General features: G+C 43.9%; 1 protein-coding gene across 1 annotated transcript in view; it reads left to right on the top strand.

Annotated features, from left to right (window-relative positions):
- Positions 1 to 25,384, top strand: part of chsy1 (chondroitin sulfate synthase 1) — a 64,020-nt gene extending 38,636 nt beyond the window's left edge. The window contains exon 3 of the mRNA XM_075461126.1: positions 22,849 to 25,384. Within this exon, the coding sequence (XP_075317241.1) occupies positions 22,849 to 24,441 (1,593 nt within the window). The 3' untranslated portion in view covers positions 24,442 to 25,384. The remainder of the gene's footprint in view (positions 1 to 22,848) is intronic.
- Positions 25,385 to 25,618: the final 234 nt, after the last annotated feature.

Genomic DNA, 25,618 nt, shown 5'->3' with positions numbered 1-25,618 from the left:
ACTGCAACAAGGGGATCACTGTTGGTCTCTTTGTGTGTGAAAATTGTGGCTTTATGACAAGGATACTTTAATATTTTATATATTCTACTGAAGTACTAATATTCATTAATGACAAAAAATATTTGATTTACAAAATTGACACTATCCCTTGTACCTGTACACAGTGTGGTGTTTTATGATCTAATGTAACAGCCGAGGTCACCATGTTTAAGATACATCTCATCTCCTACTGTAATTACATTAACAAGGTTGTGGAGGGACTGTGGGAACGCTGGCCTCCACCATGATGGGAGGAGCACTGCAGCATCAGCAGGCCACTAAACAGCTGGAGGGGTAGCAAAACAATGGCAAAACTACAGAATGGGAACACTGGCTCGACTGACATTCTTCTGGGATCAGAACGAGTGTAGAATGACTGGAATGGACCTTGACAGTAATAGCACAGTGATATTATAGCTCTGCTCTGAGTTTGCTGATGTATTTGTATCTCCAGTGTGTACAGATGTGGAGGGAGCTGTTGTACAGTGTTAGGTCTGTTCCTCATTTACTCACTGATGCTGCTTTCTGTAAAGGCACTGTAACACCATTCAAAGGATATCTGTTGGAACAGGGAAACACGAGTGAATGACCACAATAATGTCACATATACATAAAGAGAGTAAAGTGAGGAAAGGTGTGACAGATGAGGCCCCGCAGCAGGCTGGGCCTATAGAAGCTTAAAGCTGCAGTCTGCAGGACTTGTTGTTGTCATACGTAAAGTCCTAATTTTTGGCATTTTAAGAGTTTACATGATCTAGCAGAACGTTTGAAGTTGAAAACGGTGACCTCCGTAGTCGCAAAATGCAAGAAATGCTTATTTTTTTAACCGAAAAATAAAAAGTTATTCAACTTCCTGTCCCGCTCCATCAAAACACATCTACGTGCACGCCAGATGCGCGTACACGACTCCTCATTTGTCAACTCACCTGTCATTTGCGATCATGGAAGACACAGTAAGTAGACTAGCCCGTAATGAAGTTCAATAGTCCAGATAAATAAGCGTGGGGACGAGCCTACCTTGTATCGCGCGTGCACAATCGGTGATTGACAGGCAGCAGAGCCCAGCTCGTAACCTGATTGGTTACCTTTTACCGGTCCGGTCTGCAATTTTGTAAACAAACCTGCTGGCTTTGGAGGGACCTAGCGGGACATATAGGGGACCTAGAGAACTCATTTTTTTTTGTATTGGGGTATTTAATGTCCTACTTTCAGAATCCCCGGACAGTTCCAGGCATTATGCTTGAAAAAGAGTTGCAGACTGCAGCTTTAACTATGGGATGTTTCAGGATCACCTGAGCCATCCCTAACTATAAGCTTTATCAGAAAGGAAAGTTTTAAGCCTGGTCTTAAAAGTGGAAAGGGTGTCTGCTTCCCGGACATCTACTGGCAGCTTATTCCACAGAGAGGGGCCTGATAACTGAAGGCTCTGCCTCCCAAACTGGCAGCTGGTTCCACAGAGAGGGGCCTGATAACTGAAGGCTCTGCCTCCCATTCTACTTTTAGAAACTCTGGGAACCTCAAGTAAACCTGCAGTCTGAGAGCGAAGTGCTTTGTTAGGAAAATATCTTACAATGAGATCTTTAAGATATGATGGAGCTCGGTCATTAAGAGCTTTATATGTTAGGAGAAGAATCTTAAATTTTATTCTGAATTTAACAGGGAGCCAATGAAGAGAAGCTAAAACTGGAGAAATATGATCTCTCCTGTTAGTTCTCATCAGAACTCTGGCTGCAGCATTTTGGATCAACTGAAGGCTTTTCAGAGAATATGTGGGACAGCCCAATAATAAAGAATTACAGTAGTCCAATCTTGAAGTAACAAATGCATGAATTAGTTTTTCTGCATCACTCTGAGACAAGATGTTCCTGATTTTAACAATATTACGAAGATGAAAGAAGGCAGTCCTAGAAACCTGTTTTATATGCGAGTCAAATGATAAATTCTGGTCAAAAATAACTCCACGGTTCCTCACTGTAGAACTAGAAGCCAAGGAAATACCATCTAGAGTAACTATATAGCTAGACAATTTCTCCCTGAAGCACTCAGGTCCAAAGATAACGACTTCAGTTTGTCTGAATTTAGAAGCAGACAGTTCTGAGTCATCCAGGTCTTTATGTCTTTAAGACATGCTTGTAGTCTGACCAACCTATTGGGTTCATCTGGTTTTATAGATAAGTACAACTGGGTATCATCAGCATAGCAATGGAAATTTATGCCATGCTGTCTGTTACCTAATGGAAGCATGTATAAAGTGAAAAGAATTGGTCCAAGCACAGAACCCTGAGGAACTCCATGACTTACTCTGGTGTGTGAGGAAGATTCTTCATTTACAAGAACAAACTGAAATCTATCAGATAAATATGACTTAAACCAGCCTAATGCAGTTCCTTTAATCCCAATAACATGTTCAAGTCTCTGTAATAAGATACTGTGATCGACCGTATCAAATGCAGCACTGAGATTCAACAGGACAAGCACAGACACAAGTCCGCTATCAGAGGCTAAGAGGGGCTCATTGGTAACTTTCAGCAGTGCAGTTTCTGTGCTATGATGCACTCTGAATCCTGACTGAAACTCTTCAAACAGATTATTTCTGTGGAAATGATCACAAAGCTGAGCTGCAACTAATTTTTCAAGAACTTTAGACATAAAAGGGAGATTGGATATAGGTCTATAATGAGCCAACACTTCTGAATCAAGAGTAGGTTTTTTAAGTAAAGGTTTAATTACAGCAACCTTAAAAGTCTGAGGTACATATCCTGTCAACAAAGACAGATTGATCAAATCCAATATGGAAGTGTCAATTAAGGGGAAAACCTCCTTGAACAGTCTGGTTGGGATTGGGTCTAAAATACAAGTTGATGGTTTAGAAGAGACTATTGCTGTTGTTAGTTCAGAGAGATCAAGTGGGCAGAAGCCGTCTAAATACAAATCAGGTTCTAAAGATACTTCTAAAGCTGCTGTACTTGATGATACATCACTGATAATAGTAGGAAGGACTCCATCAATCTTCTCTCTAATAGAAACAATTTTATTGATAAAGAAGCTCATGAAATCATCACTGCTGAGAGTTAAAGGAATACCTGGCTCAGCAGAGCTCGGACTCTTTGTTAGACTGGCTACAGTGCTGAAGAGAAACCTGGGATTGTTCTTATTCTCTTCTATCAATGATGAATAATAAGCAGTTCTAGCTTTACGAAGGGCTTTCTTATACGTTATTAAACTATCTTTCCAGACTAACTGAGACTCTTCTAAATTAGAGGAACGCCACTGTCTCTCCAGCTTTCTTGCAGTCTGCTTTAAAGCACGCAGCTGTGAATTATACCAAGGAGCCAACCTCTTCTGACTGATTACCTTCCTTTTCAGAGGGGCAACATTGTCCAGTGCTGTACGCATTGAAACTATAGTGCTGTCAACAAGAGAGTCAAGTGTTGCTGGAGTAAAGTTTAGGTAGTCGTCCTCTGTCATATCTGCACATGGCAGTGAAGAAAAGGATGATGGAATTAATTCTTTAAATCTGGTTACAGCATCCTCTGATAGACACCTTCTATATGTAAACTTCTTCTCAGAAACTGTATAGTCAAGTAATGTAAACTCAAAGGTTATCAGAAAATGGTCAGATAAGACAGAGTTATGAGGGAACACTGTTAACTGTTCACTCTCAATGCCATAAGTCAGCACAAGATCAAGGGTGTGATTAAGGCAGTGAGTCGGTCTGTGAACACTCTGAGAAAATCCAATAGAGTCTAATATAGAATTGAAGTTCATATTCAGGCTGTCATTTTCAACATCTACATGAATATTAAAGTCACCCACTACAATGACTTTATCTGTACTCAGCACTAACTGGGATAAAAACTCTGAGAATTCAGACAGAAACTCAGAATAAGGGCCAGGTGGACGATACACAACAACAAACACAAGAGGTTTCTGGGATTTCCACTTTGCGTGGGAAAAACTGAGAATCAGAGATTCAAAAGAGCTCAAACTAATCTTGGGTCTGGGACTGATTAGTAACCCTGATGTGAAAAAAGCTGCCACTCCTCCTCCTCTGCCTGTGGTTCGAGGAACGTGAACATTTAAACAGTCAGAGGGAGTTGATTCATTAATGCTAACATGATGCTAACATGATCCTCCTGCTGCAGCCAGGTTTCTGTAAGACTAAATATATCAATATGATGATCACAAATCAACTCATTCACAAACAGAGGCTTGGAAAGGAGAGATCTGATATTCAGCAAACCACATTTAATAGTTTGATGTTTTTGTTCAGTTAAAGTTTTTGTTTTAATTTCTTTTTGCACAAGAGGATTTGCTCCTTTTGTGTTAATCGATTGGGTGGGTAGCAGCAGGTGGGAAGCTGCAGAGAAGTGTGTAAGACTACAACTCTGCATCCTGGTCTGAGCCCTGGGTTGTCATGTTTTAGGGTGGCAAATAAATTCGTCCATGTTTCTAGAAATGAGAGCAGCTCCTTCCAAAGTGGGATGGATGCCGTCTCTCCTCATCAGACCAGGTTTTCTCCAGAAAGATTGCCAATTATCTCTGTAGCCCACGTTGTTTGCTGGACACCATCTAGACAACCAGCGATTGTAGGACGACATGCGGCTAAACATGTCATCACTGGTCAGATTTGGCAGGGGTCCAGAGAAAACTACGGAGTCCCACATTGTTTTGGCAAAATTACACACCGATGCAACATTAATTTTAGTGACCTCCGATTGGCGTAACCGGGTGTCATTAACGCCGACGTGAATAACTATTTTACCATATTTACGTTTATCCTTAGCCAGCAGTTTTAAATAGGATTCTATGTCGCCCGCTCTGGCCCCTGGAATGCATTTGACTATGGCCGCTGGTGCCTCTAATGCCACGTTTCTGACTATAGAGCTGCCAATTACCAGGGTTTTGTCCTCAGCAGGTGTGTCGCTGAGTGGGGAAAATCTGTTTGAAGCGTGGACAGGTCGATGGTGAACAACGGGCTTGACTTTAGAGCTATGCCTCTTCCTGACAGTCACCCAGCCACGTTGTAATCCCGGCTGCTTGGGTTCTGCTAGGGGGAGGCTAATTGAGCTAGCTACGCTAGGTGGCTCCACACTGGCTAAAGCAGGGGTCTCCAACCTTTTTCCCTCTGAGAGCTACTTTAACAAAATAAAAATGGCTGAGAGCTACTTGTGTTTTGTAACATTTATTATCATCGCTCATTTTGAACAAACTCAATAAGCCTTCTTTTCCTGAACATTTACAATATGTTACTGTCCACATCTCACATTCTGTATTAAAACATCACAAAAATAAAGAACAAAAATTGCATTCACAATAAAAACCATTTAGTTCAGTTCAATATTGAGCAGTGAAGGTGTGTTTGTGTGTGTGTGTGTGAATGTGTTCAGAAGTTCTGCCTTTTTAGCTAGTGAGATGACTGACACTGCAAGGAGTCAACAAGAGAGGTGTATGCTGGAGTGTATCCACTTAAGTTCACTCTTATGGAGTCATTTAAATGTTCATCAGTCAGTCTCGTTCTGAGCTTTGATTTCAGGACATTCATGTCAGAAAAAGCTGACTCACAGAGGTATGTAGACCCAAACAAAGCAGACATTTTCAGAGCTGCTTGGTGAAGATTTTCATAATTATCTGACTCTACCAAGCTCCAGAAATGCTGTGAATGCTGCTGAGACTTTAACTGCACATTGTTTTGAAGGTTTATAACCTCCATTTCCTCAGGATCAACACAGAAAAGTTCAGCCATCTGATCTGAAATCTCACTTATGTCCACATTCATGAAAGGGTTGGCCATAAATGTCACACAGGGCTCAAGTTTCTCAAAGTCACTGAATCTGTCAGCAAACTCCTGTCCAAGCCTTGATAAGAGGTCAGGCTGCACCTGTGTGACTGTCCAGCATCTTTGAGATAGAGGGGAAGTGCTGAAATCTTCTGCTTTTCACTTTCTGAATGTACAATGACAGTTTTGCACTGAACGCCTTGACAGCACTGATCATGTTGTCGCCATCGTAAACTCCTTCTCACTAGCCTAGCAAGCCAGACCTGTACAGCTTTTATTGACGCTGGATAGCAGTGTGGGTGGGATAAACAGTTGTCTGTTAAGTTGGCGAAAAAAACAATCAGAGCGTCGTCCCACCAACAGAGCAAGCTGGTAAATTAAACTTTTACCGTACCCGGTGAGCAAAACTCCGAAAATGTCCTTTTTTTTTGCAAGTGCAGTCATCTGTTCATCTCGCAAAGAAAAATTTATATTTAAATCTTCTAGAGTCGCTGCCAAAGCCAACTCGAAAGCCTGTTTGCTGGGCGCAGCCATTGTTTACCTCTCTCTGGAACTACACACTGAAACGTAGCACCTCTGTCGTCACTAGGTAGCCCGGCCTCCGACCCCGCTCCTGATTGGCCTGATTAAGTTTCGATTTTCAGCCTCTCAAAACGACCACAACTGACTAGACTGCGCCCGGGAGCAAATTCAATTTGGGGTCACTGGTCAGTGACCAGTCGATGGTCAGTGGTGATGTGAGTATCTCACATCACCACTGACTCATCAAGATTTGCCGAGAGACCAATTAAGTTTTCAAATTAATGTATGATTCATTGGCCCTTTGGCGAGCTACTTGGAAAGGGGCGGCGAGCTACAAAGTTCTCTGCCCTCTTCTTTGCCTCAGGTATCTGTCCCGTAGCTTCTTTCACACATTCTTACAGAACTCTCCCTCTTTCCCCAAAGTTCTGCCAATCTCTGTCCACGAGTTTTGGGAGTTTACGTGGTTCGTGTGCTGTTTCACTGCAGTTTCGTACAGGTGCCTGTACAAACGCACCTCCTGACTGAGCCTGGTCTCACATTGGTCGAATCCGGTTTGTCGTTCTCGGCGCAGCCAAGTTACAAAAATCGACTGGTGCACGACACCGCGCTGCTCTGTCTTTTCAAGGCAAGCGCCAGGCCGCCACCGCCGTGAGCGACGCGTCGACTATAATTCCGCCTTAAGGCTACTCCGTAGCTATCGGCCAACCCGACCGTGGTCACGAAGAGGCTATTAAACCTTTTGAAGTTCTCCGTCGGGCTGTCAGATACGCAAGGCAGTTCACCTCCCGATCAGTAGGCGTCGCTACGCTAGACGACCCAATCTGGTGACGTCTATGGTGAAAGTGGTTGATTAGTTGTTCACCTTCCGGCTCCGTTCCACTCCTCACAGTGAACGATGGCGACCGAGAGAGAAAGACTGTTGTTGGAGTTGGAGCTTGTTGATATTAAAATGCAAATAATTTTGACCAAATGTTGACCGGCACACAGTAAACTCTTTCAAAAATGGCAGTGTTGTTGTTCTGAGAGGAAGGAGCTAAACCGGAAAAGTGATTCTGGAAATTATGTCATTAGCCGACCAATCACAACCCTTACGCTCTCCGTCAATCTCCGTCTCAGTCTCAGTCTCAGTCTCCTCGACAGAAAGATAGGAATGTTGGTCGACGCACGCAAGCAACGGAGAGCGTCTCCGGGAGGGTCTCCGACGACGGTGAGGGCTCTCCGTGGCTCTCCGTAGCCTTTCCCGGACTACTGTAAATCAGGCTTTACTGGCTGGTATCTGTAGGGATCTCAGGTAATTTCCAGGCCAGCTGCATGAGACATCTGTACTATCAGCATACAGCTGTTACTGTTTACCTGGGGCTTGGGTGGCTGTGCCATCGGTGAGATCAAACGGGTACAGGGCTGTAATTAGCATCCCACAACCACCATTTCTTCTTTGGCAGGCTACAAGGTTGGGGGAGGAAGTGATTAGCACATGCATGTGTCTGATGGACAGTTGAATTCCCCAAAGACTCCTGGAGCTTAAGAGCCTGCTCCTCTGCACTTTGACTAGTTATTTTCTTTATTACCTAATAGCACTTCTGCTCTTTGTTCATCCAGAGGGGCCTCAGGAGGGATGGAAATATTCTGACCTCAGGGCATAGAGAAACGCATCCCTTTGCCTAAGCTTGGCCTCAGCGGTGACCTGAGTTCTTGTTTAAACATTCACCAACAGTGAGTAGTCAGGGACGTGGACAGTGAAGAGCGACATGTTACTCTCACTCGCTCATTTTATTTGCTCCACCTGGGGAATTATTGCCTTTTCAAAGAGATCCACACAAACTGAACATGTACAAGTTAAGTCAAAGTAGAAATTAGGGCAGCTGTTATATACATTTGTACTTGACTTCACATGTGTACCTATAGAATGTGTGGAATCCATCAGCAGGACAGCAGATGGTCTCTTTTGCTAGTTTCCCTAATATTTGGTTAGATGAATAGATTTCATCTGCACCTAATTTCTTTTCATCCTTGGTGGTGAGCTCAGGTTTCTCTCATCTGCAGTGGGACAATGTATATTGATGAAGTCCCATTTGTTGTGTTTAGAGGGTCTCTAGCCCTGCTGATACTTGGAAAAAATGGAAAAATTGGGGAAATTGCCAACAAGAGACTAATGACAGAGGACAGTGTTGATTGGTTGACAGTTTAGAGGATAAGAAGATGGAGCGGGGGAAGGTGTGTCAAGCACATTTGATTGTGCTTTTTAGGTGATCAGATCACAATGGGACCGCTCCAAGAAGCTCATTTCACACCTGGTTATAAGGGGTAAATCATTCTTCTCTGCAAAGACCAAATGCCAGCAAGCTGTACACAGCTGTAAACTAACACTTGTTGACCCACAGTTCTTTTTTTTAACTGAACAAATGAATAAAAGCCTTATGCAAACAACTGGCTGCTAATGGCCACAAGTTCCTTAAATGCTGCAGGACTCCGCCAGATGTTTTGTTGTTTTTCTTGATTACCTGAGGATCATTCACACCTGCACAGACCAGCTGTGATTGGATAACCAAAGGCGCCTGCTAATCCCAGGTGTGTACAGCTGTAGGGATCATGACTGATAGCTGTGCAATGAAACCATGGCACTGATCAGTTTTCCAAACTCACTTTTCCCCACAAAAACAGCCCTAGCTGTGTGAATCATGAAGAGAAGTTTCTTTTCTACTGGATGGACTACAGTTCCATGCTGGTTTTTTTTTAACCATGACTGTTCCCGTGTCTGCAAGACACTTCAGATCTTAATGAGCTGACAAAATCTGTTATATGTGGTTGTGAGGACAATTCTCACACAATGTTTAAACCTATGTTGATGACTTATTATTTAGCAGTCACTTTAACCAACTGCACCCCACTGCGGTGGAAAGCTGCGCATCTTCCAGAATAAACTTGGCGACGGCTCGGTGACATTCTGCCGTTTCCCCCTCAGCTGCTGATGAATGTGGGACATCACTGTCTGAGTTGTGCTGTCCCAGTGACATCCTCTGTGAGTTTAACTGCAGGCCTATATAAAATAACATATTAACAATATTTCTTCCACATTGTTTGTTATGGATGCAATCTTTGGTGCATTTGGCTACATATACAGTATATTACATTAGATTTAGTTGGCTCACACATCAGAGAGTCTTCACATAGCTGAAGAGCAGAGAAGCAGCACACTTGTTCATCCCTTATTGTGCGATGCCAGTGACGTCGTCATCACGAGCAGCCGAATAGGTTGAACCTTCATTACATAAATAACTGACTGCTGCACCGTTTGTCCCAGAGCTAATCAATACTTTGTTTGGGACCGGGCTGAATCCAGTACCATTACTGGGGGCAGGGGTGGGGGTTAGTGATCCATGTGACGTGCTGTTTCTGATTGTTTCACACTTAATAGTGTCAAATACAGCTGTGTGACAGGTTTAAATGACTCACAGCTGTATTTGAGTACAATACAGATACCTGAAACTTTTTCTGGTAAAATATAATCACTGACCAGTTGTCCTTATGGGGACCGAAGCCCAGCCCTAATGAAGCAGAGCTTTATTTCTGGGGACCTGGTTTGCATTAGAGCTGATGTGTGAATTAATGTCGGGGTTCGACATGAACTAGTAATTATTAGGGTTATGATTCGTGTAACTCAACACAATTAAAGGAAGTCAAAACAAATTCCTGTTTTGGACAGTTGTACAAGTGTGTGTGTGTGTGTGTTGTCAGCAAATGCTGCTACAGCCATGACCCAGTTTCTGTTCATTGAGCGTCCTTTAGTGACTAAGTACTAGCTCTCTGGACCACCACCACTTGAACACGGGCCTGCTGTTCCCCACCACACAGCTGTAATTACACACAACAGAAAATAAAAGCAAAAACTCCACCAGATTTGGGTGGTGTTGAATTTTCTGGGAAGTTTTAATAAAGGCTTTGCCTTAGTCACAGAGCTGTGGATATGCCTGTGGTCTCCTCTGAAGGCAGACAGATGGTGATGAAGAAGTGATCATCTGTGTCTCCTCTGAGAAAAACGAGTGAGTGCTGAGAGGTTGAGATGTCAACAGGGCCTCATTCATGTCTAATCCAGTCAAAGTCTGGAAAGAGTTTGGAGTAACTATCCGTAGTGTTTTAGCCACTTGTTTGCGTTAAGGTTAACTGCTGGAACTACTGTTGCATGTAATTATCTTGGATATCATATTGGTTCTTATTCATATGAAGAAACACAATGAAGTTAGTGACTGACTGAACTGTTTATACCAGTGTAGTCTGACACACATCCAGATAGCTGGCCTCCCTGCTGAGACGTGTGTGTTGTTCGTTAGCTGAAGGGGAAGCTTGCGTCAGTCAGAATTCATGCTGTGTACTTGTGCAGTGCAGCTTTAACTCTTAACTAACAGGAAGCAGTCATCTCGTTCTGCTTTTGCAATTTTCGAGGGAAGCTGTGGTTGTGATGTGCTCCTGCTTGGTTTTACACAACATTATAGTAAAGGGATTTTTCTTAAACCGTTTCACACATCTTCACACAACTGCACCATGGGCTTTTTTTATGTAGCATACACACTCTCACTCATTGCTGTGTCTTGAAGACATCATACATATAAAGCAATCTGAAACACATTTTTATGAGAATTTTAAGAGAAAGAGCCATAACCTAGATTTAAATTACAATTCAAGAGAGAAATACTTTTACTCTTAAAACTCTAAACTTAAGAAACGTTGGGCTCAAACAGCCTTCACACTCTCTTGTAATTCAGTCCAGTAACATTGTTTATCTCCCATATCTGTCTGGGAACACAAGCTGACGAAGACATCTGGATTGAGGGCCTGGCTGGAGGGAACAAAGAGTCTTTTCTGCTCTCTGTTAACCAGTCCTGTCCAATAATCAGATGACACACAAACCAAGGAGCCTGAACGCATTCCTTCTCTATTAGTGCTGGGCTGATAAGATATCCTGTGGCAGCACTAAGTAATAATAGCACACTTCAAGGTGATAATCTTTGTAATGTTATAAGAAACGCATAAAACCCGACCGGGAAGCTAATCACAGTGTAATTTATGATTAAAACTGAATGTCTCTGATTGATAAAAATATGTTAATGAGGATAACATTGATAAGTTTTCCTATTGCCAGAAAACATCAAAAAAAATCTGTTAGTGTGTCTCTTGTATTCATAACCACTGCTACAGTTACTGCTTCCATTGATCACTGTACCACTCTGTACATGACAGAATATGTTTCCCATTTCAGCATTGTGACTTTTTAATATGTTAACCATTTTTTATTAAGAATGGGTGTCAGTGCCACTTGGTAATAAATTATATTCTCTGTGACATGGATAATACACAATATATGGTATATATGTCCTTGAAGAAATTCTGTAAAAAAGAAAAAAATCTCTAGAATCGCCACCTTAACATGGTGGAGGGGTTGGAGTATCTCCATGATCCTGAGAGCTGTGTTTTCTGGGGCATTAGCCCCTGATAGGGTTTCCCATCACAAATTGGTCTCAGGGGAGGGGTCAAACTAAGAGCGATTGAAAGACCTCGATGGAGCGGCACCAACAGCTACCTCGCCCAGAAAATGGAAACCGGGGCACCCCCCCCTGGAGCCAGCCCATCGAGTGCCTGGTACCGGAGCCTTGGCTCCTGAGGCTCAGTCAGGCTCAAGGTCAGGTGCAGTGTGAGCTGTGCAGCAGGCAAAGGCAGGTGACCGGGCGTGACAATCCCTGGGGTTGCAAACTTGCTCTAGGGATGTGGAATGTCACTTCGCTGGTGGGGAAAGGGCCTGAGCTGGTGTGTGAGGTGGGGTGGTACCAACTAGATATAGTTGGGCTCACCTCTACACTATGCTTTGGCTGTGAAACCAAATTCTATCTCATACATACTCTCACGTTGCCCCTGGAGAGAGGCATCAGGCGCGTGTGGGGATAATCGCAAGCTCCCGGCTGAGTGACTCCGTGTTGGAGTTCTACCTGGTGAGTGAGAGGGTCGCCTCACTGCGGCTGCAAGTCGCAGGAAGGAAGGTTCTGACTGTTTGTGCGTATGCACCAAACAGCAGCATAGATTACTCGGCCTTCTAGGAGTCCTGGAGGCTGCTGGACAGACCTGGTAAGCCCAAATGCGTAATGGGGGTGAATTGAGAACGTCCAGGGGAGGCCCCTGTCCGTGAAATCTTTAACTCTCTGGGAGAATTTTCCGGAGGAGGTCGGGGACAAGGAATCTAAATGGAGCATGTTCAGGATCTCCATTGCGTTGTGGCCGGAAGGTTGTCGTGCCTGTCATGGCAGTAACTTGAGGATCTGCTTGTGGACGCTAGCGGTGAGAGAAGCTGTCAAGTTGTGGAAGGGGGCCTTTCGGGCTTGGTTGTCCCAGGGCATCACCTGAAGCAGCTGATGGGTATCGAGTGGCTAAAAGGACTGCAGCACTGGTGGTTGCTCAAGCTAAAACTCGTGTGTGGGAGGTGTTTGGGGAGTCTATTGAGAAGGACCTTTGGTTGGGCTCAAAGATGTTCTGCCAAACCATTCGACAACTTGGAAAGGGAAATTTGGGACCTTTGCAGGTTGAACTTCCCTGAGTGGAGAACTGCTGACCAAAAGTGAGGATATTGTCGGGCAGTGGAAGTAGCACTTTGAGGATCTCTTCAGTCCGGCTAGCATGTCTCCCTTTGAGGACGCAGAGTCTGAGGACATGGGGAAAAGCGCTGGGGGTGGACGAGATTCGCCCTGAGGTGCTAAAGGCTCTGGACATTGTGGGGCTGTCTTGGCTGATGCACTTCTTCAATGTCGCATGAAGGTCTGGGTCAACATCTGAGGAGTGGTCGACTGAACTGGTGGTTCCCACTTTTAAGAAAGGGAACTGGAGATTGTGTTCCAACTACACGGGGATCACACTACTCAGTTTCCCCGGGAAAGTTTTCTCCAGGGTGTTGAAGAGAAGGCTTCGACTGATTGTCGGACCTCGGATTCAGGAGGAGCAGTGTGGTTTTCGCCCGGGTCATTGAACAGTGGACCAGATCTTTACCCTTGTAGAGTTACTGAGGGGATCATGTAAGTTTGATCATCCAGTCTACATGGGTTTTTTAGACTTGGAACAGGCTTGTGATCATGCTCTCTGAGGGATTCTGTGGGGGGTGCTGAGGGAGTATGGGGTACTGGAGCTGCTTTTACGGACTATCCTCCGTCCCTGTAAAAACAAAGCAAGAGCTTTGTCCATATTCTTTGTACTAAGTTGAACTCGTTTACAGTGCATGTTGGACTCTGCCAGGGCTGCCCCTTGTCACGATCCTGTTTGTGATTTTCATGGACAGGATCTCAAGGCGTAGTAGTCGTGGAGAGGAGGGCGTCTGGTTTGGTAACCTCTGGGTCACATCTGTTTTTTGAGGATGATGTGGTTCTGTTGGCTTCTTCAAGTCAAGACCTTCAGCGTGCACTGGTGAAGTTAGCTGTTAAGTTTGAAGCGGCCTGGATAAAAGTCAGCTCTTCCAAATCTGAGGCCATGGTTCTCAGCTGGAAGAAGATGGAATGTTATCTCTGGTTGGGAATGAGTCCCTGCCTTAGGCGGAGGAGTTTAAGTATCTGGATATCTTGTTCACGAGTGATGGCAGGTTGGAGTGAGAGATGAACGGACAGATTTGGGCTTCGTCAGCAGTAATGAGGGCGCTGCTCCTGTCCGTTGTGGTGAAGAGGGAACTGAGCCAGAAGGTGAAGCTTTCGATTTACTGGTCCATCTTTGTTCCAACCCTCATCTATGGTCAGAAATCTGGTTAGTGACCCAAAGAATGAGATTGCAGATACAAGTGGCTGAAATGGGTTTCCTTCGGAGCCTGGCTTGGCTCAGCCTTGACGATAGGGTGAGGAGCTTAGCCATCTGGAGGGAATTCCAGAGTAGAGCTGCTGCTCCTCCGCATCAAAAGAAGTCGTGGCAGACCCAGGACCTGCTGGAGGGATTATATGTCCCTTCTGGCCTGGGAATGCCTTGGGATACCCCAAGAGGAGCTGGAGAGTATTGCTGAGGGATAGGGATGTCTGGGTTTGTTTCCTGGACTTCTTGCCTCTGCGACCCAACCTCGGATAAGCAGATGAAAATGGATGGATGGAGAAAAAATAAAATCACTTTACTTTTTAATTAATTTGATGTTGCAGCTTTGGTCCTGTTTGTCCTTTGGTTTTCTAGTCTAATATAAAACCTGCTGTGTGAACTGGTTTATCTCATCTAGAATTGTAGCTACCTAAAAACACGATGACTGCAGAGAGGAGGAAATCAGTAAAAAAAAAAAAAAAAAAGTAACTTCCAATCATTAGCTGTAATTAGATATATTTTCATCTTTGAACTTCATTTAAGCTCTCATTTGAAATTGTGTTGTTTCTTTGTACTGCTGGTCGGACAGGTTAGTCACTAGCAGCCATAAACATGAAGAATGGATTGATGGATGGATGCACTTCAGGCTGTATATAGCCATGGGATAACATTAGCATCAGAGATTAAGTGATTTGGATCAGAAGTCAGGCACTTCTGTTCGCACTGCGGTAAACTGACAGGAACATGTCAGTCCCTTTGGAATCTTCCAAGAACTTCATGGTTTTCCTGCTCGTATTGTGGCTGTTTTCTGGAGGAGTTCTGTGGAAAACATCTGTAAGCATTTGTTTTTTTGGTCTGTCTCCAACTGAGCAAACAACAGGAACAAAGTGTTCAAATGCTGGGATGCTCTGTGTAATACTTTGCTATTCTTTCTTCAGTTTACGTATTTAAGATAAGCCCAGTAAAATGTAGCTTTTACTTGATAATTATGCATCAGCTTTATGCTCTTATTGTTTAAAGTTTTGTTATAAGTTTGAACAGAAATTCTAAACATTAGTCACAATTCTGTTTTTCTTCTTCAGTGTTTTGCACGTCTTTTTGGTTTGTACCTGTAGCACCACAGCTAATCCGCAGTTTTTAGAAAATGTATGTTTTATACACCAATAGAAAAAAAGAATTAATCGCAGAAGGTGGTCACAGGATTTAAATTCGATGAAGTCACTCAGCGTTGTGATGCCTGTTGCTGATGCAACTCACATTGCACACATCAGTTCCGGGCCCATTGTAGAGTTTCCTTTGGTGTGATGAGCTTTTCCCTGAGTGGAAAATTAATTTACCACTGTTTACAAGAGAGTCAATTATAGAAGCATTATGTTGTCTCCAATTAGATTTGCATGGTGGGCAATGCTCATTGTCCTGCAGATTAAACCCAGCCAGTCTCTATAAAGTCTGACCCCATCACCCAGCAGGCACACGGCTCCAATGTTCTCACCAACTACTCTGACTGAGCCACAAGCTTTTCCTATAAAGCCTCCACCTCCTCGATGAACAAGCCTTTCAACAAGGAGGTGGAGGCCAACAAGTGGAAAAAAAAATCCATACTGTTTCAGTTCTAAGGTTTTTACATATTGGTATAAATCTGGTCCTCACCAGGGGCCCGTTGCACAAAAGTAGGATAAGGGATTAAGCTGGGATATGTTGGCTATCCTGGATCAACTTATCCGTGATCCGGTTGCACAAAAGTAGGATAAGGGAAGTGGGATATGTTCAGACGTAAGTTACCATGGAGATTTATTCTGTGAAGCTAGCCTGCTCCAGACCAGGCTAAGTTCCAGGATCTATTTAATCTCATTCCTTATCTCAGTCAGCGGTCGCCACAAATGGAAACCAATATTTATTCGACTGCCTAGAACATATTGTTAAAACATTTAACTTTACCCACTATCATTATTGAAACATTTGTGATCATTAATTACAATCATTTTAGATAACTGATGATTTTAGATGAATCATTAGATAATTTAGTTTCCCACAGACTACACATAAAGTACATCACCATATAAATATAAATACACATTAGAGTGTACCATGATGTTCCTTTATTGAACAAGGATGAATCAAAGCAAGTAAACCATCAGCTCCTTTCAAAACTGAAGTCACACAGTGCTCTACAAGACAAAAAGCACAGAATCAAAGCATGCAGTTTGAGACAAACTGTTTGTAAAAATGGCCTATACAAATAAAATTGCCTTGCCTATACAGCACAAAAACCTAACAAAAATTCCTCTGCCATTGCAGGCCCAACTTAAATAAACATGCATATTAATTAAAATAATTTAACACATATTGGTCTCTGACCAGCCGACCACAGTCGTCATCCCTGGAAGATGGCAGGAATGTCCCAGTCTATGAGAGCTGGCACTCTGGGGGCCCTCTCCTTTCTCAGGCAGGCCACCTTGTGGAGGACAGCACAGGCCACAATGATATCACATGCCCTGTCTGGGCTGACTCTCAGGTGGGTCAGACACTGAAAGCGTGCCTTCAGTAGGCCAAATGTCATTTCTATCCGGGCCCTTGTTCTGGCATGGGCATGGTTGTATGCCAGTTGTGCCTCCAGAGGGTCTGCAAATGGAGTGAGCAGAAAAGGCTGGCAGAAATACACCCAGGAATTCACCTGTGAACACAAAATGTTACCATCACAACCTCATAAGTAGTGACATTCTTAACACAGCCATAATGTTAAAAGTGGTTGTCAATAGAGGTTCTGTGGCTCACCTTGTGATAGGCGCCGATAGATCTCTGAGTACCGAAACACTCGGGAGTCGTGGACCGAGCCGGGCCACTTTGCCACAACATTACTGATCAAATAGTCAGCATTGCAGACCATCTGAAATGATAAGATGTTAAACCAATGAATGCACAGTACAGGCAATGTGTGGGCAGGCACATTCTTAATAAAAAGTACACTTGTTAAGTATTTGTCAGGGGACTTCCCATTCTGCAGGATGTTCTTATATTTTACTTTGACTTGCTGCCATGTCCGTTTTGGCCCAGTCATGTTAAATCTACACACACAAAAACACACGCACACAAACAATGAAACAGTGGAGGAGCATGGAGTTACATTTAGATAGTTTCACTCACATGCAGTCAATTTCAACTTATTCATAATCAAAGTAGGCTGCAAATATCTTTTCAAATATCGTCACCTTCCTAAAATAATCGCATAAGTCATTTTTTCAGGTTTTTCAGGAAACACAAAAAACTCCCCCCAAAAGTTAAATTATAGCATAAAATAATAATTTCAGTCAGTAAGTATGTATAAAAGGATGCTTGACATAAGAACACTTATTGTTTTTCATAAAAACTAAGATTAAATAAATGATTTAGGCATTTTTTTGGACCACACCTTTGATGCCAAAAAATGACTTGGGGCGATTATTTTAGGAAGGTGACGATGTGTTAATTAACATTTGATTTGGATTGTAGCCTAATTGTGATGGTTTCAGTGGAGTGGTGAGTGTGTATTTGTGCACTACTTACGCATTCAGGCGGTCAGCAATGGTTAGCCACGCTTGCTCCCTTTGTTTTTTAACTGTGGCAGTATTTCCTTTTCGTTTTATTTTCTCCTTCACCTCTTCATAGGTTTCCATTAATAATTCTTGCTCCGCTGGGGAGAAATACGCCGCCCTTGTTACCATGGTGAATCAGTGAATCTATGATCGATCGTGGGGTCTATTTAAGCAAGCCGTGTGCAGCACTTATCCGGGATCGGTTTCACCTGGCTTAATGAATCCGTGTCTGCTCATCCTGGCTTGGCCTTTGTGCAACCAACTAAGCCTGGGCGCCATGTTTTGGATTCCTTGAACCTGGCTAAGTAATTCATCCTGGATGTCTAAATCCTACTTTTGTGCAACGGGCCCCAGGTCTTATAATAAGGTAAACACAACCTCATATTTCATATGATGAACAACAACATATTTCATATTACACTGTGTCAGTATTTATTGAACAGAAACTGAGACAAAACAGAAGCAGTGTGTGAAAAATCTGATCAATGCTCTGATTAATTGATCATCAGTCAGTGTGAGCACCTCTATAAAAGAAGAAGTTCTGTCAGCATTCAGGGGTGTGACATCAGCAACGATCTCAGAGAAGCAGCTGTTGCTGCCCATCAACCTGGGAAGGGTTAGAAGGCCGTTTCCAAACTATCTGGAGTCCATCGTTCTACAGAGAGAAAGATTATTCACAAGTGGAAAACATTCAGGACAGCTGTCTATCTCCCCAGGAGTGGACGTCCCAGCAAGGTCACCCCAAGGTCAGAAACCCAAGAGCTACATCTCAGACTCTGCAGGCCTCAGTTAGCATGTTAAAGGTTAAAGGTCACCCCAAGGTCAGAAACCCAAGAGCTACATCTCAGACTCTGCAGGCCTCAGTTAGCATGTTAAAGGTTAAAGGTCACCCCAAGGTCAGAAACCCAAGAGCTACATCTCAGACTCTGCAGGCCTCAGTTAGCATGTTAAAGGTTAAAGGTCACCCCAAGGTCAGAAACCAAAGAGCTACATCTCAGACTCTGCAGGCCTCAGTCAGCATGTTAAAGGTTAAAGGTCACCCCAAGGTCAGAAACCCAAGAGCTACATCTCAGACTCTGCAGGCCTCAGTTAGCATGTTAAAGGTTAAAGGTCACCCCAAGGTCAGAAACCCAAGAGCTACATCTCAGACTCTGCAGGCCTCAGTTAGCATGTTAAAGGTTAAAGGTCACCCCAAGGTCAGAAACCCAAGAGCTACATCTCAGACCCTGCAGGCCTCAGTTAGCATGTTACAGGTTAAAGGTCACCCCAATGTCAGAAACCCAAGAGCTACATCTCAGACTCTGCAGGCCTCAGTTAGCATGTTAAAGGGATAGTTTGCCTCTTTTGACATGAAGCTGTATGACATCACATATTAGCAATATCATTTATGAACATTTTCTTACCCCCTGCTGTGTCCTGTGAGCAGAGTTCCAGCCTCGTTTTGGTGTTGACGTAAGTAGTCCGACTAGTTGGCTGGGGCTTAAAAAATAAAGCGTCTTGCTTCTCAAAACAATATGCGTTCAACAGAGTAATACATTTGCACCACAAAATCGTTCTCCAGGAAAAAGTCAGACCTCACAATCTCTTGGCCCTATTTTCTCTCCCTTCATATCAATGCGTTCAGCCACCTAGCAATAGCCGCACCTGTTACGGTGTTTACTGCTCGGTCTGCACTTCGGTCTGCACAGTTTACACAGCCCGTAGTGATATGAAGGTAGAGAGAAATGGCGCCAAGCGATGTGAGATCCCAAACACAGCAGCAAATCTACAACAGAATGTGTGAAGAAGAAAAGAATCGAGGTGTTGCTCCAGTTATTGCTGCTAAAGGTGCTGCTACAAGCTGTTGGGTCATAGGGTGGAAACCCCAAACTGCCTCTTCATTTAGTCTTGGTTTATGTTCAGTACTGACACAGTGTAATATGTTATGTGTTGTTCATCTCAGGTTGAATTTATCTTGTTTTCAGACCTGTTGAGGACCAAATTATTATTTTTTTTAGATTTCTCCTGATGCATACAACCTTAGTGCTGAAAGAGGGAAAAGTTTCTTTTTCATGTGACATTCATCTGTATCCAGACACACACATAGTCTGCACCAGGTGACTGTGCTCTGCTGTTGACTGGCTCATCATTCAACTCTGACTCTGCTTTAAATTGCTGTAACTGTTACAAATGGTTTATCTAAAAAAAGTTCAGTAATTTTTAACTATAACTGTTACAATTGAGCTAAGAGACAAATATACATAATGTTCACCCCTCAGTCGTGACGATTAAAGGAAAATCCTGGAATTCTGGGCACAGATTTTTCTTGCATTGATTTTTGATTGGCAGAGCCCTTTAGATTCAGACACATACTACGTGAGACCACTGTGACTGGTTCCAGCTGCAGTGGAAGAACATGGGATGATCCTGTGCAGTGACGTACCAGTGCTTATACTTGCAGTGAGAGACTAACATTGTCCTCATTTATGATGGTATACACTTTATTTCTTACATCTGCCTCTTCCCCTCAGCCTATACAATTTGGCTTTATTTCTTATTGCATGTTTGACTTTCTTTCTATTCTTTGGAAGATAGTCCAGGCTCCAGGCTCCTCCCCACAGTCTCTTTGAAAATTCAGTGTCCGTCTCGGTTTTCCTGCACATGTGCAGTTGGCCCCCTTTCAGCACAGAGGCAGTCAGAGCAAAACTGGAAGATGGACGTTCACATACAGGCTCCAATAAGCTCACTCTCTAAACTAGAAATTCTACTCACACTGTCACTTGGTAAACACTTGGTACAATCTGAGCCACTTCCTGTGTTTGAATAGCTCGGCTGACGAGATGGTGCAGCTGCTGCACTCAGTGACCTCAGCGCTGGTCAGTCAAATGAAATGGATATTAGTAAATGTACAAATAATAGTAAATAGATTCTGAATATTATGTCAACAGATGAAGTGTGAATAAGTACTTAAAGTCAGCGATTAAACCAAATAAGCCCAAAAAGGGAATTCAGGAGGGTCAGTGAGTGTGCAGCTGCAGTCCCTACATTATGAAACCCAAAACATACACGGGCTGGAGCACCTCAGGACTCAATGGAAAGCTCCCATTTACTTTGTTTCTTCTAAACTGTGCTAACATTGCTGGGAAAATGAGTTTAGTATTTGTAATGAGAGCATCCAGCAGCTGTGTTACCTCTGTACTACCTCTGTAACAACACGAAGTGCGCAAAGGTTCAGCTTCCAGGAAAAAGTTTTCATTTACCTTCGCTTGCCTTGCTTAGACTTGTTTCGATTATTAGTGGGAAGAAATGAGGTCAGGTTAATGACTGTGAAGAAGTTGAAGTAACAAGAACTAATAATGGTAAGAGTGAGGTCCAATAATTAGCAGTGATGTTAATGACTGTGAAGCCGCAGGAGAGACACAGGCGAAACATCCTGAGCAGCTGGCTGTCAGCTGATGACCCTGCTGGATACAACACCAGGCCCTCATCCAGCCTCACTGTCATCTGAACAAGTCTGGAAAAACACTTTGGGGCTGTGAGGAAAAACCCTCCCATTTGTTATACAACTTTAAGCCTCATGCACAAAAAAAGAGATTTTGGCATCTGTGCACATAGTTTTATTTCTGGCATCCTTAGAAAAACTAGTCCAGTGCATGTGAGTGTTGTTCAAAGTGCTCCTATAGACGAGCTTTTCTATCTTTGATTGGATCAGTTCTCAACTCAACTCAACTTTATTTATAAAGCCCTTTAACACAGCCGTGGCTGAAACAAAGTGCTGTACATGAGTAACAACACGAAATATAAGGCATAAAACATAAGAACAATGTAAAAACAATAACAATATTAAAACAATAAAACAATAACAGTTCTGAGCTCATCTGGACACAAGCAGGACCACTGCGCCTTTTATTCGGGTTCCAGTCTTTGTCCAAAACAAATGTATAAACTTCAGTCTCGCTTTTAAATGTTTGGATTTTTGAGGATGCTATATCGGAACTAAAGTACCTGTGCAGCCCGGTCAAGATTTATCCAGCACAACCTGCTCTATAGTTTGCTGTTTGTGGTTGCTAGCAGCGCCGTGACTGAGGAGCGGCTAATCGGTTAACACTTTGGTTAAGATGGGTAAATGCCAATTTGACAATTTGTGGCCTCAGAACAAACAATCTACCTCGTGGTTGAAGCCGGTTGATGGAAATATTTCTGAAGCAAACTGCACCTTGTGCAAGAGAAGTTTGAAACTTGGCCCATTGGGCATCAAGGCGTTGGAGTCCCATGCCAAATCGCAGAAGCATAAAGAGGTCGTAAAATGCCAGCAGCCAACACTTTCCATCAGCCAGTATTATTACCCATCAGGATCTGGAGGTCCAGCACGACCCAGTCTGCTGCAGCTCCAGCTGACCTCCGTACAGCGTTTGGCTCTACGCCCACACTGAGAGCCGAGGCGCTCTGGACTCTTCCCACAGCAGCGAAGCACCAATCATATGCTGGCAATGAGAACATTGAGCTGTTCCAGACCATGTTCCCGGATTCTGAGATAGCCAAAACGTTTAATTGTAGAAAAGACAAATAAATCGTACTAGGTGGCAGAGCAGGACACGGGTAGAGACGAGCATCTGTCTGCACCAAGGCCAAAACAAAAGTTCAACTTAAATTACAGGTGTTCTCTGAGCAAAATGGCCTCGAGTAAATCCTTCATATTCAGCTGGCAGGTCTGGCTCTTTTTTTAGCCCCTGAAAGCCGTCTGCTGAAGCCTCCTGCTTCAGTGTGTGGGTTTCTATCGGGCTGTTTTCTGTTGCTGTGTGTTTCTACACACATCTGAAAGTGTCCTGGCGCAGGTGCAGTGGCTTCCACTGGAGCCCACGTCCACCAGGTGCCACGAGACAAAGCTGCACTCCCTCCAAATGCATCAGTTGAAAAGAGCCTCGTTCAGTTCAGAGTCCATGAACAATAAAAAACACTTTCATAAACACTGACTGCAGCACAGTGCCACACGGTTGTGCCACATGATGGTGGACAGACGGCCCTCTCCTCGTTGGTCACGCTACACTCAGCTTCTGTGCAAACAAACAGAATTGATATTCTGACATGAACTGTCTGTTCCAAATGTGCACGGTGTCACTGACACTAACAACAAATCTTTTCATGTCTCCACAGATGCAGCAACTCTTCTATGAAAATTATGAACCAAATAAGAAGGGCTACATCCGAGAACTCCACAACAGCAAGATCCACCGAGCCATCACCCTGCACCCGAACAAGAATCCTCCCTACCAGTATCGCCTGCACAGCTACATGCTCAGCCGCAAAATTGCGGACTTGCGCCACAGAACCATTCAGCTCCATCGAGAGATCGTTCAGATGGGGCGCTATGGAGCTGCTGAGCCCAGCCGAGAAGACCTCCAGCTCGGCATGCCTCCCTCATTTATGCGTTTCCATCCACATCTACGAGAGGATGTACTGGAGTGGGAGTTTCTAACAGGAAAGTACCTTTTCTCATCCTCCGACAGTCAGCCACCCCGCCGTGGAATGGATTCCTCTCAGAGGCAGGCCCTGGATGACATCATTATGCAAGTGATGGAGATGATCAATGCCAATGCCAAGACACGGGGCAGAGTAATTGATTTCAAAGAAATCCAATATGGTTACCGAAGGGTCAATCCCTTATATGGAGCAGAATATGTGCTTGATCTGCTTCTGCTGTACAAAAAGCACAAAGGAAAGACGATGACAGTTCCTGTGAGGAGACATGCCTACCTACAGCAGACTTTCAGCCAAATCCAGTTCAGAGAGGAGGAGGAGATGGATGCCAGGGCTTTAGCCAGCCACATCAACAAGGAGTCAGACTCTCTGTCGTTTCTGTCCAACTCCCTTAAAATGCTGGTCCCATTCAAGCTAACAAATTCAGGGCAGGACCAGAGGGAACCCAAAGAAAGCAAAGTAAACATCTTGGTACCTCTGTCAGGGCGCTACGACATATTTGTGCGTTTCATGGCTAACTTTGAACGAGTTTGTTTGATCCCCAACCTCAACGTCAAACTGTTGATCCTTCTCTTCAGCACGGACAACAACACGGAGCGGGTCAAACAGGTGGAGCTGATGAGGGAGTACCACATGAAGTATCCTCGGGCTGACATGGAGATAAAGCCTGTTGCTGGCTCCTTCTCCAGGGCCTTAGCTTTGGAAGTGGGTTCCCTGCACTTCTCAAATGATTCCCTGCTCTTCTACTGTGACGTGGATCTGCTCTTTACCAGCGATTTCCTCAAGAGATGCCGGGCCAATGCCGCCTTGGGGGAGAAGGCTTACTTCCCCATTATCTTCAGCCAGTATGACCCCAAGATAGTGTACAATGGGAAGGTCCTGAGTAACAACCACTATGTCTTCACCTCTAAGACGGGCTTATGGAGGACCTATGGTTTTGGGATTGTTTGTGTCTACAAGGGAGACTTGGTTCGGGCCGGAGGCTTTGATACCTCCATACAGGGATGGGGATTGGAGGACGTTGATCTTTATAATAAATTTGTCCAGTCAGGGATTAAGTTGTTCAGAAGTACAGACACGGGGATAGTGCACGTCCACCACCCGGTCATATGTGACCCCAACCTTGAGGCGAAGCAGTATAAGATGTGCCTGGGCTCCAAAGCTTCGTCGTACGGCTCCACCCAGCAGCTGGCCGAGCTCTGGCTGGAGAAGAACGACCACGGCTTCAGGAGACTTGCCAGCAATAACGGCTCAGTTAGGACAGCATGATGACGAGCTGAGCTCTTCTGCTTCCTCTTCCTCCTCTCAGTGGTGGCATCACTGCTTTATTTATTTTTTACAGAAATGGAAGATTTCACATTTATCTATTTTCAATGTCTTTCAAGAGCAGATAGTCCTAAATGGCGTACGGAAGCCTTAGTGGCATGGCAGTAAAGCAGAAGCTGGGGCTCCTCTGTAAGGCCTGCCGAGTGTTCCGTCAGTGCAGCGCAGAGAGGAGGCGTGAACCTCCGTAAAGCACACACTTTATGTGTCTGGTGTGCAGAAAAGTCAAATCCCTCCTTATTCTGAATGTTTACACGAGGCTGACTGTAAACTCCAGCGCTGTCACTGACGCCTGCTCACTTCCAGTGCTTTGGTTTCCTGTAACACTGTTACTATTTTTCTTTTTATATTTTTCTGTATTTTTAATTTCTGTGAACCCAACTGCTGGATTTGATATCTGCAATTCATTATTTGCTGTCTAATTTATTGAATTTGCAGGCTCCATTTTCTACTCTGATTGTTGAACTCTCTATATATTGAAAAGATTGTATAACCATGCCAGTAGTTGTGAAATAGCTTCTCTTTTCTCTGTACATTTTCTTAAACTCGTCATCACCAAAGAGTCTGGCACAGTGTGTGTGCATGTACGTGCACACACACCCAGGTATGTGCGGGGTGTGTTCTGCAGGCATAAACATGAAACTAGCTGTATTATGGAGAGGACAACAAAAGCTCTTTTATTGCAGGCCTTTTGGACGGCTGAGGTGGGGAGCAGCACACATAATGAAATGGGAGCAGAGCTCTGCTTGGTCAGTTTAAGGCCCACATTGCTGTTTCTTTTTATAAATCACTTCCTTGTTGAAATAAAGTGTTGTGGTTGATTCTTGTCTGCAGAGGTGTGGCTACAGTTCCCATTCTGTTGCTTTCTGAAATAAAACCCTTCATTCTTTGTTCTTGTTTTCCAGGTTTTTTTCCATGCTCATGGCAGGGCTAACTCTGCTGTTCATGACTGACTTTTTACCATTGCTTAATAGGATGAATGTGCTGTCCTGATGGTGTGGGCCTTGAGGAAAACCCTGCTGATGTGGAGTGTGGGGGAGCATCAGCCTTGTTAGTGATGCAGCCTTGGGGACATTCCTCTGAGTTATCAGTACACAGCATGCTCTAAATGCAGTTTTAGATG

This window comes from Odontesthes bonariensis, chromosome 1 (genome assembly GCF_027942865.1).
Source record: "Odontesthes bonariensis isolate fOdoBon6 chromosome 1, fOdoBon6.hap1, whole genome shotgun sequence".
Taxonomy (NCBI): Eukaryota; Metazoa; Chordata; class Actinopteri; order Atheriniformes; family Atherinopsidae; genus Odontesthes; species Odontesthes bonariensis.
The sequence above is the reverse complement of the archived record's forward strand: the minus strand, read 5'-3'. Positions and strand labels throughout refer to the sequence as shown.